The sequence below is a fragment of the Epinephelus fuscoguttatus genome, linkage group LG19, assembly GCF_011397635.1.
Source record: "Epinephelus fuscoguttatus linkage group LG19, E.fuscoguttatus.final_Chr_v1".
Classification (NCBI taxonomy): Eukaryota; Metazoa; Chordata; class Actinopteri; order Perciformes; family Serranidae; genus Epinephelus; species Epinephelus fuscoguttatus.
In genome coordinates, this window is record NC_064770.1 from 36,629,086 (window position 1) to 36,645,500 (window position 16,415).

Below are 16,415 nucleotides of genomic sequence, written 5' to 3' on the forward strand. Positions count from 1 at the left end.
CCTCTGTCGGTGTGGATGCCTCTGTGCACCACACACCGCATCACTCCACCCAAACAGTGTCAACAAGTTGATCAATAAAGTTCAACTATTGATCCTTAATCTGATGAAATAATGTTATATAAACTGAACACTGGTCAGTTACAGATACTTGTAATGTGCTGCTGTTTCAGGCGTGAGAGAAAAAAGCATGCACATAAAAGAGAAAAATATTCAGCCAGGCTTTCAAATAAAAACAGCTAATAGACATTATTGACAGTATTTTATTCACTTTTGTATTGTATTTATGTTTTAAAATTTCCCTTTATTTTATCTATTTATTTTATTTATTAATATTACTTTTTTTATCCATGTTGAGATTATTTCTTTCTTTTTGTTTTAATCTATTTTATCTGACTTTTATTACAGCTTTTATTATATTTATTACTTTGTATTATTATTATTATCATCAGAACTTTTAAATCTATTTTATTGTATTTTATTATCATTTTTATTTATTTGTATTTTTAATCTATTGTATCTACTTTTTAGTCTAACATTTTTCTATTTTATTATATATTTTATATTAATATCATGTTTCATTTCATATCATTTTTGATTATTATTATAGCTGTTAAATCTATTGTATTTTATTGTTATCATTAAAATTCTTTTTTGTTTTGTATTTTATTTCTATTGTGTCTTGTTCAGTCTGGCTTTTATCTAATTATTTTATTATCTTTTTTATCATTATAGCTTTTAAATGTATTGTATTTTACTGTTATCAATTTTATTCATTTTTGTTTTCAATCTATTGTATCTTCTTTTTAGTCTAGCTTTCATTTAACCATTTTATTATTTTTGTATTTTATTGTCATCATTTTATTCTTTTCTTATTTTTTATCTATTTTATCTAGAGCTTTAATTTAACAATCATTATTATTAAAACTTTTCAATCTATTATTCTATTTTATTGTAATTTTTATTTTATTATTTATTTGATCTTTTATCTAACTTTATATTATCATTATAGCCTTAAAATCTGTTATTGTATTTTATCGTCATCATTTTTATTCATCTTTGTCTGTTTAATCTGTCTTGTTTTTCCACACCTATTACTGTTATTAGATATTTTAAATGAAGATGTTATACAAATAAAGATTGATTGACTGAATAATTCTTTCACAGCAGTAGAAACTAATTCAGTTTAAGGTCAGTTTATTAACAAAATTTCCAAATTCAACACACATGAGGTCATGTTACATATTCATTTGTTCCCTCGCTGCAAACAGAGAACTTGTGATGGTAAATGTGTCTCTGACCAGCTCAGCAAATTCATACAGCAGTTAGGCATGTGTGTTGTTCTTATATTAAAAATAGTTACCATGTTAAAGTATTTTAATAACAAAAGCATATTGTTATATATAATAGAAAAAATGTTGTTAATACTTTATTTTAACCCTCTGTGTCATTTATAACATTTATACACACTGGTTTGTGACACATCATCTGGTGTTGATGCAGCATCATCTGTACACATGGCGTGGACGGCTCACGTCTCTCAGGCCGTCACTCCAGTGAAGGTGTTGATGGGCAGCGACAGCACTTTGTCCAGATACTTGCTGATCAGCGGCTCTCGCTCCTGACTGACACTGAACCTGGACCGGATGCTGCAGCCTGGATCCAAGCACGGAGAAATCTCAATCCTGTAAAGAGCGTTACGTCACATTAAATCACACCTTCAAGTTGTGGTTCCCAACTGGTGGTTTGCGGTCCCAAAGTGGGTCGTGGGTCTGTTCTGAATGGACCGCAAGCAGTGATAATTTAATTGAAGAAAAACTATGACGAAAATGTTTCATCAACATGACAAAAACAAGATGATGACGAGCTAAAAATAGATCTTGATAATAAAATCTAGGATGAAATCAGGTTTCATTTTCGTTGATGAGACGAGACGTGACAAAAATGTTAGTGTCAGACACAAAGCAGAGAACAGCTGGGCCTGTGATTATCTTCAAATGCCGCATGAGAGACGGGCTAGTAAATCCCAGTAAATAGTCAGTGCCAGGATGTTTGCTAATCAGCAAAGACACCCACACCGCAGCAGCAGCATCCGTTAATGCTGGAGAAATGCAAGTTTGTAAATGACAGGGGAGTAACAGATACACAAATGATCATGTTTTGTGTTCCTTTAAAGTGGACTTGCAAATGCTCCCTCTCCATATTACAAAAAACGAAATTCAGGACATAGAAAAGTCAATTTCCAGATATTTATGGCATGGGAGGGAAGCCAGAGTGAAAATTAAAACATTGCAACTTCCTATAAACAGAGGGGGGATAGCCCTACCAGGTCTTCTTTATTATAAGTGGCTTGCCATGCTCAAACAATTTACAATTGGATACATAACTTTTTAGAAACCAAAAAAATCCCATATTGACTCCCGGTGTTGCCACCCCCCATTCCTTATTAAGCTATCTTGAAAAATGTAATTGTAAGCAATACATTAAAAACATGGTATGATATCTCTAAAATGACTGATCATCAAAACTTTTCATCATCCATTCTTCAACCAATAATTAACAATAATTTCTTTTTACCTGTACAAGGGAAAGGGGTTTTTGAAGAGTGGTTTACAAAAGGTATTAAAACAATCGGAGACCTGTTTGAAGCAAACAATTACGTCTTTTCAGCAACTTCAGATTAAATATGGAATATCCTTCACATCCTTTTTTTTTGCATATTTACAGATCAGTTTCCTGACGATAAGCACGTTAGGAGCACTCTTGATGACCTTCTTCTCATTCCAAATATTACAAAAAAGTTTATTTCCATTTTGTATCAGAAGCTACAGTCCTTGGACAAATATAACACTGATAAAATTATTAGTACATGGGAGAAGGACCTAGGAATCCAATCTAGCCAGGAGGAGTGGTCAAAGATATTTTCATTGTCAAGTAAAATATTCTTATGTAATCAGTTAAATGAGAGCCAATACCGAATATTTCACAGGCTCCAACGTACACCCCAGTTTCTCAATAAATGCAACTCCAATATATCTCCCATGTGTAAAAAATGTAAGAAAGAGTTGGGAACTTATTTTCACTTAATATGGAAATGCCCATTTATTGCACATTTTTGGAAAAATATTAAAAAAGAGCTTTGTACAATCTTGGACATTAAAAGGGAACCTGCATTGTTTCTGTTGGGATTCTCTCTAGAAGGTCTCGATCTCAACCCCTCTCAGTACACTCTTATAACAAAACTCCTGTTACTAGCTAGACGATGTATTTTGTCCCAGTGGATTAAAGACAAACCCCCAACAGTAACGCAGTGGTACAGAGAAATTTATAAGGTCTTACCAATGGAAAGCCTCTCTGCTACCTTAGGGGGGAACAATACATTATTTTTTAAAATCTGGCAACCAGTTTTAGAGCATCTGCCATATGAAATTTCAGACTTACTACAGAGGGGTGGATTAACTTTCAGAATGAATTCAGATTGATAGTTATTCCCTTCTTTTTTTTTATTTTAAGAATGTACGTTCTCATCAACCCCCTTTTCCTTGAAAACTTGTGACCTAACACAGGAATGGAGTAAATTTTCCTTTTGTGCTGTGCTTGTTCTGTGATGTATATTGTCGATGTTGCCATTTTGCTATGATTTGTGATTCAGGTGCTGTCATGCTTGTTTGTTTGTTTGTTTGTTTTTCTTTCTGTTGTCCTGTTTTGTTTTACTGTTTCCTTTGCATTCTGAAAATTAAAATCAATTATATATATATATATATATACAGTACAGGCCAAAAGTTTGGACACACCTTCTCATTCAATGCTTTTCTTTATTTTCATGACTATTTACATTGTAGATTCTCACTGAAGGCATCAAAACTATGAATGAACACATGTGGAGTTATGTACTTAACAAAAAAAGGTGAAATAACTGAAAACATGTTTTATATTCTAGTTTCTTCAAAATAGCCACCCTTTGCTCTGATTACTGCTTTGCACACTCTTGGCATTCTCTCCATGAGCTTCAAGAGGTAGTCACCTGAAATGGTTTTCCAACAGTCTTGAAGGAGTTCCCAGAGGTGTTTAGCACTTGTTGGCCCCTTTGCCTTCACTCTGCGGTCCAGCTCACCCCAAACCATCTCCATTGGGTTCAGGTCCGGTGACTGTGGAGGCCAGGTCATCTGCCGCAGCACTCCATCACTCTCCTTCTTGGTCAAATAGCCCTTACACAGCCTGGAGGTGTGTTTGGGGTCATTGTCCTGTTGAAAAATAAATGATGGTCCAACTAAACGCAAACCGGATGGGATGGCATGTCGCTGCAGGATGCTGTGGTAGCCATGCTGGTTCAGTGTGCCTTCAATTTTGAATAAATCCCCAACAGTGTCACCAGCAAAACACCCCCACACCATCACACCTCCTCCTCCATGCTTCACAGTGGGAACCAGGCATGTGGAATCCATCCGTTCACCTTTTCTGCGTCTCACAAAGACACGGCAGTTGGAACCAAAGATCTCAAATTTGGACTCATCAGACCAAAGTACAGATTTCCACTGGTCTAATGTCCATTCCTTGTGTTTGGCCCAAACAAATCTCTTCTGCTTGTTGCCTCTCCTTAGCAGTGGTTTCCTAGCAGCTATTTGACCATGAAGGCCTGATTCGCGCAGTCTCCTCTTAACAGTTGTTCTAGAGATGGGTCTGCTGCTAGAACTCTGTGTGGCATTCATCTGCTCTCTGATCTGAGCTGCTGTTAACTTGCGATTTCTGAGGCTGGTGACTCGGATGAACTTATCCTCAGAAGCAGAGGTGACTCTTGGTCTTCCTTTCCTGGGTCGGTCCTCATGTGTGCCAGTTTCGTTGTAGCGCTTGATGGTTTTTGCGACTCCACTTGGGGACACATTTAAAGTTTTTGCAATTTTCCGGACTGACTGACCTTCATTTCTTAAAGTAATGATGGCCACTCGTTTTTCTTTAGTTAGCTGATTGGTTCTTGCCATAATATGAATTTTAACAGTTGTCCAATAGGGCTGTCGGCTGTGTATTAACCTGACTTCTGCACAGCACAACTGATGGTCCCAACCCCATTGATAAAGCAAGAAATTCCACTAATTAACCCTGATAAGGCACACCTGTGAAGTGGAAACCATTTCAGGTGACTACCTCTTGAAGCTCATGGAGAGAATGCCAAGAGTGTGCAAAGCAGTAATCAGAGCAAAGGGTGGCTATTTTGAAGAAACTAGAATATAAAACATGTTTTCAGTTATTTCACCTTTTTTTGTTAAGTACATAACTCCACATGTGTTCATTCATAGTTTTGATGCCTTCAGTGAGAATCTACAATGTAAATAGTCATGAAAATAAAGAAAACGCATTGAATGAGAAGGTGTGTCCAAACTTTTGGCCTGTACTGTATATATATAGAGTGGACTGAAAATGTGAAACTGAAATGACCTGTGAACATCAGTGTAGGTCCTGCGGGAGTCCTTGTCCAGACACACGTAGAGCATTCGATGCTCCATCGTCCTGATGCTGATGTTCTGGGTTTGGATCGTCTAAAGTTTAGAAAGATGAACAACCTGCATTTAAGCTTCAGTTACAATATTACTTTAAATAAAAGTACTTTTAATCATCTAAATATCTTCTTACTGTGTTGTATCCTGGGTTCAGACTGTCAAACCTGACAGTGAGGTGATCCTCGCCTACACAAAGTGACAAAGATTATTCATCACATTTTTCAAACTGACATAAATCTGTCAGCTAAATATAAAAACAAAAAGTTCACCTGATGTTAAAGCTGCTGGCTCTGATGTAATCATCACGCCACATGTCATGGGCGCCTCTCCCATTTTGACTTTTCTTTTGCTCAAAGACATCTGTTGATGAAATAATCGTCAGCTCACATCCTGCTGCTGATGCTAATATTATAAACATTAATAATAACGACGGTACCTTTGAATAACTGACTGACATGACTGCGCCAAAGAGTTCCACTGTCGACTTCTTTCGGCGTGCAGAGGGCTCCTCTGTCAAAGACAACACCTCACTTTATCTGACTGTAATGTCATAGCAGTATACACACACACACACACACACACACACACACACACACACACACACAGAAGGAAACTCAGAAAACCTACTTGTGAACTTCTCTTTCAGGTGTCTGAACTCAGGGATGTCTGCGTCCAGGTGAGACACAAACACGTCCTCCACCACCGAACTCACGCCACAGCTGGAGCGCGTCATCTAAACACAGACTGGAGTCAGTCAAATCAGGAAGTACACGAGCAGCAAGAAACCACTGACACATTTGTTTCAACACAAGTGTTTCAACCAGTAACAGAAAAGGTATTTTGTTTCTTTACTTAAAGCTGCATCAGTTTGTCTTGTTTGGCCACCAGGGGGCAGTGGAACTCGTTAAGGGAAGACATTTACATACTGTGTGTGTATCACCTTTTAAGGTTGGTGTAAAGTCTTTTGCAACAGAGCAACACTAACATCAGCTGGTTTCATTTTCCTCCCCTGCTTAGACCCACACACACACAACTGACATCAAAGAACAAGTGCCCCTGTCCCGGCCTAAAAGTTGCACTTGAACCCAGCACAAAGACTAGCGTCAACATCCAACCAGCACGTACATTCTGCTCCTGCTGGGGTAACTCTCCATACCAGCAGGTGGCAGTAGTTTGTATTCCTCATTCAAAAAGAGAAAACAGACCACCAACAGGACGGGTTCAAGATGCTAGTTAGCCATGTAGCATAGTGACAACACAAGCTGATGTCAAAAGAAGAAATTATATTTGGACTTGGACGACGCCTTTCTAGTGTGCTGAAAATTCAAAGTGCTTTTTACGCTACGAGTCACATTCACACGGCGGCTACACAGCTGTAACACCCTCACACACCAGTGGAACAAGTGTGGGATCGAATTGCTGATGTTCTGATTGAGGGATGACCTGCTCTACCTCCCGAGCTACAGCTGCCCCCTTTTAACTAGCGAACAATAACACAAACAGTTACAAACTTTCTGTTAAAGAGCGCAATGGCCAGAAAATGATATGACCTTGTATAACAAGTTTGTTTTGTTCTCACTCCCTCTTGACTTTAGCTGTTTGTTTACTTTCCTCACTTCTGTTTCTCTTCTTGTGCACTGAGTAGAGCCGCCAATCAGAGTGATGTCATTCACTGATGAGCTCCGCCGGCTCCAATGCAGATTCAATATGCTGAATCAGCTGGAACAACAAGGGCTGACTTGTGCCAACGTTGTGGGGAACACCACAAAAATGGCCGACGGCCAAGTGTCAGCTTTGTGTGTCAGGGTCCTTAGCTCTGGTTTGTGTCTCCACCAAAGAAAAATATCTGTATCTTTAGCAGCTCACTGCTCAACTTTTTTCACCAGTTTGTCACTGACTTTTTCTGTCTGCTGTTCAGTGCAGGACAAATATAGTATAAACAGTGTGCAGTGAATTTATCAGAGCTTACTGGCTGAAAACAGCAGCCTGCTGCAGCTGGAAATGAAGGTGATGAGAGCAGGGTAAATTAATGAGCTGATAGAGGGTAAAAACCTTCGTACAATTAAGAGAAGCTGGGTGATAATTCTCTGTGGTTCAACATTGCAAGTGATCATTTTTACTGAACACACAGCCATGTAATCAGCTGTTAATATAAAGAATCATTGATCAGAGCAGCCTTATGTAAAACAGCAGCACACCACAATATAAATTTATAAACACTCTAATATGTCTTTGACAAAATGTTCTTCTTCTCATGTGATAATGTTCCTGTGCTCCTGTTGACATATGAAAACCCAACCTTGCTCTGTCTTCCACATTTGCATGCGTGTAAATTTGAATATCACTCACTGTACCTTCACAGAATAGAGCGGCAGGTTAACGGGCTGCATCCCACAGCGGAGGTAGTAACACAGAGTGTCCAGCAGAGGGAGGCTTTGCTCTGGTGGCTCGCTGTGATCAGAGTGCTGCAGTAGAGAGACATCACACAATGAGGAAGGTTTCAGATGAACACACTCCCTGCTGCTGCTGTATTTGAAGCTCTACTTGTTTATGGTGCAGCCCCACGATACACAACATATTCACAATAATTGCCAGTCTAGCCTCGCAGGTTGTTTGTGGCTACCGCTTGACTGGCTGTCTTGATGTAAGCACCGTTTGAATTTTTCCAATCGTCACGTCCTCTGGTGGAACCGTCAGTTTGTTCCGCATGGCAGGTATTACAGCATGCTCTGTGCAGCAAATCAGACGCTTCTCATGCACAATGAATGGGAGTGAATTTCTGGTCTTGTATCGTGGGGCTGCACCATAAGGTGTACTCTGACCAAACACAAAGCAAACTATTTTTGCACAGTGTGGATACATCAAAGTCATTGTAAAGACGCACACAGACATGAATGTGCGTCCATGTGACACCTCTTTTTAACATAAAACAAGTGAGCTCTCTCTGGAAGATGCAGTGTGAAAAAGTGTCTAGACATACGACGAGGGACGACAACAAAATCGAGCCAGCATGAGCTATTTTTCAAACAAGCCACATGTTTCTCAGCTCGTTCATCGACACACAGAGCAGGTTAGGACATGTACATTGGGAAACAGTGAAACAATCTGATGTTCACCCGCTTGCTATATGTTAGGAAGAGGTGCGATGGTGTGTCAAGCAGGCCCGTCAGTATGGAGGACAAAGGTATTATCACCATGTGTGGGCACCCGCAGCGCTACGATTCAAAGTCAGTACTGTACAGAGACAGAACGAGCACAGAGAGGGGTCGGAGAAAAGTGAGCGAAGTCATAGGAATACATGGTATGTTCTGAAAATACTTAATTCCAGATATTGCTAATACTTTTCTATGAACCAAGGTAGCACTTATGTTAGCGTTAACTGCCTTCCCTTGTTAGCTAGCACAACCTTTAGCACAGCTGGCACCCTGGTGGCACTAATCATGCGAGTAACATGATAAAAAATTTGCCTCGTGTTTGGTCTGAATCAAACGGAAAAGTGAAACCAAAGTGAAAAATGAGCCAAAGCAGAAGTGCAAAAACTGCAGTTGCTCTGATGGCCACTTGATGCTCTAAGAGTGAGTCAGTCCCCGTAGACCTCCGGTGTTAAAATGCCCAACTTTACACCAGAAATAAACATGTTCACACCCTGGTACAAGAAATGGTTTTGGTCCTTTTGGCTAATTTCCCCGTTCATGACAATTGTACATTTTATATAACTCACTGGTTTAAATGTGATTAAGGTTTAAAGTTTTCCATTAAAAAAGGGTGTGGCGTATAGTATAGGTGTAGCTGTAGCTGTCGCAATTTCAGTTTTCAGTTCATAATTTTTAAGGTTTTGGTTGCCAAAAAAACTCTTGTTCAGAATTTGGTTGTACGAAAAGACCTCTAAGGAGTTGGATGTTCAGTTTTTTTAGGAAAGTGCATTTTGTTTTAATGGTTTTCAGCCTGTTTTTCGCTGGAGAAAATTAGCATGAGCATTAGTGTCACAGTTACCCGGGAACTGCCCATTGGTCCGACATCCCATTGTTCCGACCATATTAAACTCATTGTTCCGAAGTCCGTTCTGAAATCATCATGATGCCCTGTGGTTAAGGTCTGGTTAGGTTTAGGCACAAAAACCACTTGGTTAGGGTCAGGAAAAGATCATGGTGTGGGTTAAAATGAAAAAGAAAGTGACAAACACATAAGCCGTGAGCCCGCTCCGCCTCAAGCCTTTCCCAGCTGACCCAGAGCCGGCTGCGATGCACCATACGCCCGCCGCAAGCTGTTCAGCACCGCGGACAGTCGGACTAATGGGATGTCGAACCAATGACATGGACCCCAGTTACCCATAGCTCTAAATGCATTGTACTAACCAGGCTAGCAGCTAATCTTTGGGTTAGCCCCACCCTCTCGTCCAAATATGGTCACTTCTGAATCTAAAAATCCAAAATGGTGACGGCCAAATTGCCAAACTTGAGACTTCAGAATGAAGGTCTACAAACCAATCAGTGACGTCACGGTGGCTATGTCAAATTACTATACACAGTCTAAGGCCCGAACAAACCTTAAGCGCTAATGCTAGCAAATGTTAGCATGCTAAAGCACTAAACTTAGATGGTGAACATAGTAAACATTGTACCTCCAACATGCTAGCATTGTTGTTGTGAGCATGTTAGCATGCTATTTAGCATTAGCTCAAAACACCGTTGTGCCAAATGAAGCCTCACAGATGGATGTCTGTGGACTCAATGGTTACCATTTCAGCCAGTTTGGAGATTGTAGCTCCCAGACTGTTGATGTTGCTGTTGTACCATGGATCCACTCTTCCCAGCGTGGAGGCCAGAGACAATCTGCATCCATTCTGACACGGGCTGTCCTGTGAGTCTTCAACAAAATACCAGTCTGTCTGTGTCGCTTTGAGCGACTCAGCGTGACTCACAGGTAAACTGAGCAACGACTCCACATTAGAGAACGGGACGTAGTACAACTGTAGCTTCAGTTTCCTCGTCAGGAGAAGGCGTTTTGACTCTCGTTCTCTGTTGGGAAATACATGGAGAACATTAAAGGTCCAGTGTGTAAGATTCAGACAGTGAATATAATATAAAACATATGTTTTCTTTAGTTTATAATCACCTGGAAATAAAAATCATTTTGTTTTTGTTACCTCAGAATGGGCTGTTTATTTTTACATAGAGAGCGGGCCCTTGTCCAAGGAGTCCTCCATGTTAGTCTGCATACATCAAACTTGATGTCTTACCCAGGGTTATTAGTTCCATGTAGCACAGTGTAGTTTGCACTAAAGTTATGAGACTGCTTAAATCGTACAGTCTGCAGGAGGCTTTACATACGGTTTCTTTAAAGGAGAGTTAAGTGCACTTGCTCACATTTACATACACACAATGCAAATGCAGAAAAAGGCTGAGGATCATACACCACTTTGCTGTAACACTATCTGGAAGAAGATATTCACAACAAACCAGCTGCTCACCGAATTGAGTGATAAGTCCTGGCGAGTCGTCCCAGCACACGGTCATCGCCCATCACCACCACACGTGCCGTGTGACGCCTCCTGTCTTCTTTTACGACAGCAGAGCTTCCAGGAAACACATCTATCTTCTCCTGCATAAGGCTCAGTCTATCTGCTGGCTTCATGGACTTAAAGGCATTTCTCCGTTTGATTACTGACCCGGGCTTTGTGGCCAAAGACCGCAGTGTGTCGTCGGGGTCGCTCTCCTTTATATCTCTCTCTATCCCGCTGTCTCTTTTGCCCTTCTCATCTTCATCAACACTGGCTGAGTCAGAGTGGAAGCACTGGGCGAAGTCTGCCAGCAGGTCCCCTTTTGGACAGATACATCAGTGTACATTTTTACTGCAGCACCTTGACAGAATTATAAAGCAGTGGCAGTGGTGGTTTGTCTGGTTGACTCACATAGATCATCCTCATCACTCCATAACAGGAAGTTGATCTCTGGATAGGGCATTGCATTGCTGCACACAGAACCATGATCCAGCGTTGTTCTTCCTAAGACAACAAGATAAAGATGACGTGGCGGTCCTGTCACAGTCTCTGCTAATACCAATCTGTGCTACAGCAGCAGAGTGCAGTACACACACCTTTAGAGGCAGTCAGGATGTCTCCGTATATGTTTCTTAGTTTGTTCAGATAGATTGTACGACCACCTGCACCGTGCTTCATACTCTTCTCCACAGCTGAGACCACTTCCTGGAAATATTTCTCTACTGTATGTTTCTCTAAAGCCTGAAACACACAAGACACACAGTCTGATATACAACAACAAATACTGACAACTTATTGATATAGTAAAGTGAGGTATAAACTTGCCCCATGCAAGCATTTATCAGCATGACCAAAGGTGCTTTCAGCCCTAGAGTCGTCTCCTTTGGTCTGAATCAGGGACTCATGTTGTTCCAAAGTTGTATAATTGCCTAGAGTTGGTTGGTGTTCTCACGGCAGCATTTACAAGAGGACCAGATCAAATGCCTTGTGTGAGAAAGCTGCTCTTGATTGGTCAGAATTTCCATGTGGGAAAAATCCAGGAAGTAAAGCAAACGTTGAAGAAGAGTACACTTGCAAGATAAATGTGACACTTTCTAAGGTCACAATGGAGGGACAACTACGCAGGTTGATTTTAGCGCTGCTCATCGTGGACTATATTGCTGTCATTGTTCATTTTAGTCAAAGCATACAGTTTGAAAACGAGGCGTGGCTCCAACTAGAAAACAATGTTTTGATGCATTGGATGTGCTGAATGTGCATATTAAGGCAGTACAGGAGGAGGTGCACATTAATAATCCTCCAGGACTGTAACATGCTCATGTTTAACCCAAACAATGTGTCATGTGACTGCAGTTGCTTCACATCCAGGTCAGAACACCTTCTCACCACAAACCAACCGCACCAGAGTTCCTTTGGAACCAGACTGAGACCACCTCTTCAAGAAGGTCTCGGTCTGGTTGTTTTGGTGCACACCTGAGTGTGATTGCTGTGCTCACACCTGCCCAAACGAACCGCACTGAGGGGGCAAATGAACTTGAGTGAGGCAGGTGTGAACGCACCCTAAGAGTCAGTGCTTTGAGCTAAATGCTAACACTAGCATGGCAATGTGCTCACAGTGACAGTACTAACACGCTAATGTACAGCAGTTATATGTTCATCATCTTAGTTTAGCATGCTAGTGTTTGCTAATAAAATGCTGCAGGGATGACGTTTTCCTGGGCTGACGTACTAAAGTTTAACGGCAGTTTGTCCAACAGTTGTTGAGATATTTTAGACCTGACCAAAGTGTTAACTGATCAACCAGTTGACTGACTGGCATGACCACCCAAAGACCAACAACGCTTCCGTGTCTAAAAATGTTACTTGTCCAAGACAGCTTCATTAGGGCTGCATCTGTAAACTGCGAAAACCATAGTATGAAAATTGGTATCAAACTGTGTATATTTGCTCATTTGTGGTATTGAAAAAAAAAATGCAACTGGACGAAAAATCTCATCTGCACATGCCCATCTCCTTCCTCCATGAATGCCTATCAGACTTTTTACACAAAACTTCATAAACTTTCACACGTTTGTTCAACCCAAAAAACCCTTCTGTCTTCCTTTAAGGGTCCCTGTTGTCCCTGATAATATTAGATAATACTGTATAAGGTGATACCACAAACAGTAATAGGCTGACCAAACGTCCTCTTTTGCCCGGACATGTCCACTTTTCACATCCTGTCCGGGGCGTCCGGGGGTGTTTATAAATTGAATGTAATGTCCGGTTTTCCTTGTGTGTGTGTGTTAGAGTGCGGCACGAGCCGCATATTTCTGTCCGAACCCGACAATCATTCTGTTTTGTTATGTCCGAAACCGAACCGAGCCCGACATTATTTAATTACTAAAGCACTGAGTTTGCGTCACACAGTTGTTATGGTTACAGGCTATTTAACAGGCCGGGCGTGCACCGTGGGTGCTCAGCGGAGAGGAAGACCTCCTTGTTTGAGACGGGAGCGGGAGGTCCGAGGCTTCCAGCGAGGGGAGAGGTAGAAACAAACTGTGTGTGTGTGTTGTGTTCAGGTGTTGTCATGTAAATAACAGTGCCCAAGCAATAAACAGGACAGACAATAGGATTTTATTTATTTTTACACTACATTTTCACTGAAAGCTGACCGAATCCGACCCGAGCCCGAATACAATCTATACATTTTTGACCGAACCCGGCCCGACCCGTCGGCTACCGTCAGGCTCGGATCTGGTAGCCACACTCTAGTGTGTGTATGTGTCCCCTATTGGGGCCTATCTGAATTTCTGTCTTTGAGAGATATTATTTTGTAATATAACTGAATTTTCTATCCATATATATAAATTTTAAATATATTAAAATGATAAGGCATCTTTGAGTAAACTGCGAGTATCATTTAAGTAGGCTATGTCATGGCCAAGTGTCCTCTTTTTTGGAAATCAAAATATGGTCACCCTAAACAGTAATATTTTCCGAGATGGTATGGTCCTGTGAAAATCTCACTCAGTTGCCACCCTAATCTTAACAGACGTACCTCCAGAGCCTGAGCCAGTCTGGAGCTGTGGCAGCTCGTCCCCAGCCCGGCCTGCAGCACACGCAGCACCACACTGATCTCCATGGTTGTCGTGTCCCTGAGAAAGTTTGACGCCTCCAAGTGTTTTCTCACTGCTGCCTCCAGTGGAGCCGAAAACACAGCTGGGTCAGCGAGCACAAACACCCTGGAGGAAATCAGCAGTTAATAAAGTACCTTATTAAGTGTTTTAAACTCTGAAGCATTTTAATACAAGCTGATTGTCACTCAGAGGCTATACCCACTTTTCCTGCCAGGTGAAATGATCGTTGTTCAGGTTCTGCTCTGCAGTGACTCTCTTCTGATACAAGGAGCCTGTTGAAGGAGGGATCAGTTTGTTAGATAGTGTTTCTTTTACAGCATCATACTGTACAGACGTGTGCATTGATAGACACCTGGTGTGTTCATTTCCATCTTGATGCTCCTCAGCGTGCGCAGGGCCACAGCAGAGTAAGGCGATGGTAATATCAGCAGCTTCATCAAACACTCGTACACTGTCTGGTAGAGGCTGCTGGGAATCATCACACCTGACTGGAAAGGTAATACAGACGTAACAAAACCTGAAGACCGAAGACCGCAAACTGTTTTTGTCTTTCCACCTGCATGTGTTTAAAAGTGTAAACGGTTGTTACGGACTTCTTCTGAACACTATGATAGTATCAGCTGCAGTCACGCAGGTGTGTCTTACCTGAATAACTGCATAGTAGAGAGTGTGAAGCATCGGAATGACATGCGTGTAGGATTGTGGTTTGTGAATCTGTTTCAGTCAACAAACAAAGAGTTACACTGATGAGCTTTAACATTCTTTTTCAACAACTAAAAAAAAATTAAATAAATAAAAATCTTTGTCTTTAAAGACAGAAACAAGTGTTTGGAAATCTACATGGAACTTTAAATTTGACTTTAAAGTCTGAAAGCAGAGTTGAGGGAACGAACCTTGCTGACTCTCTTCAGCTTCTTGTCCAGCTCTTTGACCAGAACTCTGATCAGTGAGACGCTGCAGGACGGATCGTCCTCCAGCTTCTTCTGAAGGCTCCATCTGTGCACTCCTGCAGACAGACAGCAGTTTGCGTCTTTATTTGACTATATTCACTTAGCTGTTTATGTTGGGGCATGTAGTCCACTGTTGATAATTCACTTTTTGAGATTAACATTGGATGTCACTTTCTTTCCCGTTTCCACAGTGAAAAGTTGTGGATGGTACCAGTGGAACCGTTCTGTACCGTCCCCATGTTTGGTCCCCCCTCTGTTGGGGTACCTAGCACACAGATCTGGTACTAAAAGGTGGAGCTGTGAACACTGCAGTCTGATTGGTCAGTAGAGGACGGTCACTCTGCTCAGGGCTGAGTTGTGTCTGGTTTTGAGGCTCATGTAACCACTGTTCATACTGTGGAGAGTTTTATTAGTAAACTGTAACTATAAAATGAAAGGATGTTTTGCTGCCTCTCACAGCAGCTGGAGTCTGAGAAAAAATAACTTCATTCACTGGGCCGACTGCCGGCGACTTTTAAGGTGGAACGTTAACTTGTGATGTTACTCAATGCATGAGTTGATGACGTGAATCCATCAGCACACCTTAAATTTCACTGTGACAACTTTGATCATCACTTTAGTTTTTATATGACATATACTTTCAGTAATGAGTGGATCTTCAAGCGTTTTAAAATCTGTATTAACTTCGTCCAGGTTATGTGAAGGTCCTATACTCTAATCTCCAAGAGCGTCGTTCCTGAGCTTGCCTGGGAAGGACTAAATGCGCAAAGCTAGAAACTTTGATCACAACACACAGAGTGTGACTTTTTCTCTGGTGCAGCCACATCTTCACATTTGCTGCTATAATAATGTTCTGAATGTAGCACACTGACCCTCTAAGAGCCTCAGCTGTAGTTACCTTTCTGTGAAGAACTCTGGCTCCTCATCTCTTTGAGAAGAGCCTGGACGTTGTTGTACAGGCTGGTCTCCACAGGCGAGAGCACCACATCAGCTACACATTAAGATCACAATAAGCACAGTCAGTCCACATTGCGCTACTGCAAGTTTTAATCAGCAAAAAAGTGTGTGTATTGGGTGATTTCAAACAGTTAAAGAGGAAATAAAAGCACTTACCTGTGAGATCAACCATCTTTTCTGCTCTTCAGAGTCTCAGGATAACTTCAGGAACGTGTGCTCCCGATCAGAGTTCACTGTACACACTGTCTGCACAGATCCAGCGCTCACCATTGCATCGTCTCTTCTTATAAATGCTCTTTGCCGCCGCTGCTGCTGCTACCTTAGAGTGAAATAATGTGATAATGACAGGTGGTGTTTGTTGTGCAAGTGAGTGAGTCATAGGAGGAAGTTCAGGAGA

General features: G+C 41.2%; 2 protein-coding genes across 2 annotated transcripts in view; one reads left to right on the forward strand and one right to left on the reverse strand.

Annotated features, from left to right (window-relative positions):
- kri1 (KRI1 homolog) overlaps positions 1–16,415 on the forward strand; it is a 602,835-nt gene that overhangs the window by 307,349 nt on the left and 279,071 nt on the right. The gene's annotated exons all lie outside the window — the stretch shown is intronic.
- pik3r6b (phosphoinositide-3-kinase, regulatory subunit 6b) lies at positions 1,194–16,405 on the reverse strand. Its single transcript, XM_049560685.1, has 18 exons — positions 16,175–16,405; positions 15,960–16,052; positions 15,005–15,117; positions 14,757–14,825; positions 14,464–14,599; positions 14,314–14,383; positions 14,033–14,216; positions 11,589–11,733; positions 11,404–11,496; positions 10,963–11,311; positions 10,231–10,510; positions 7,847–7,957; positions 6,120–6,225; positions 5,929–6,002; positions 5,762–5,852; positions 5,626–5,678; positions 5,431–5,531; positions 1,194–1,682 (listed from the first exon to the last, which is right to left on the reverse strand). The coding sequence occupies exons 1-18, from the start codon at positions 16,188–16,190 to the stop codon at positions 1,538–1,540; spliced, it is 2,229 nt and encodes a 742-aa protein (XP_049416642.1). The 5' UTR covers positions 16,191–16,405; the 3' UTR covers positions 1,194–1,537.

Coding starts and splice junctions, on each gene's coding strand:
- pik3r6b (XM_049560685.1), bottom strand. Junction 14,826..15,004: donor AGCTGAAGAGAGTCAGCAAG/GTTCGTTCCCTC, acceptor TGACTGAAACAG/ATTCACAAACCACAATCCTA. Junction 11,734..14,032: donor GACTGGCTCAGGCTCTGGAG/GTACGTCTGTTA, acceptor TGTGTGTTTCAG/GCTTTAGAGAAACATACAGT.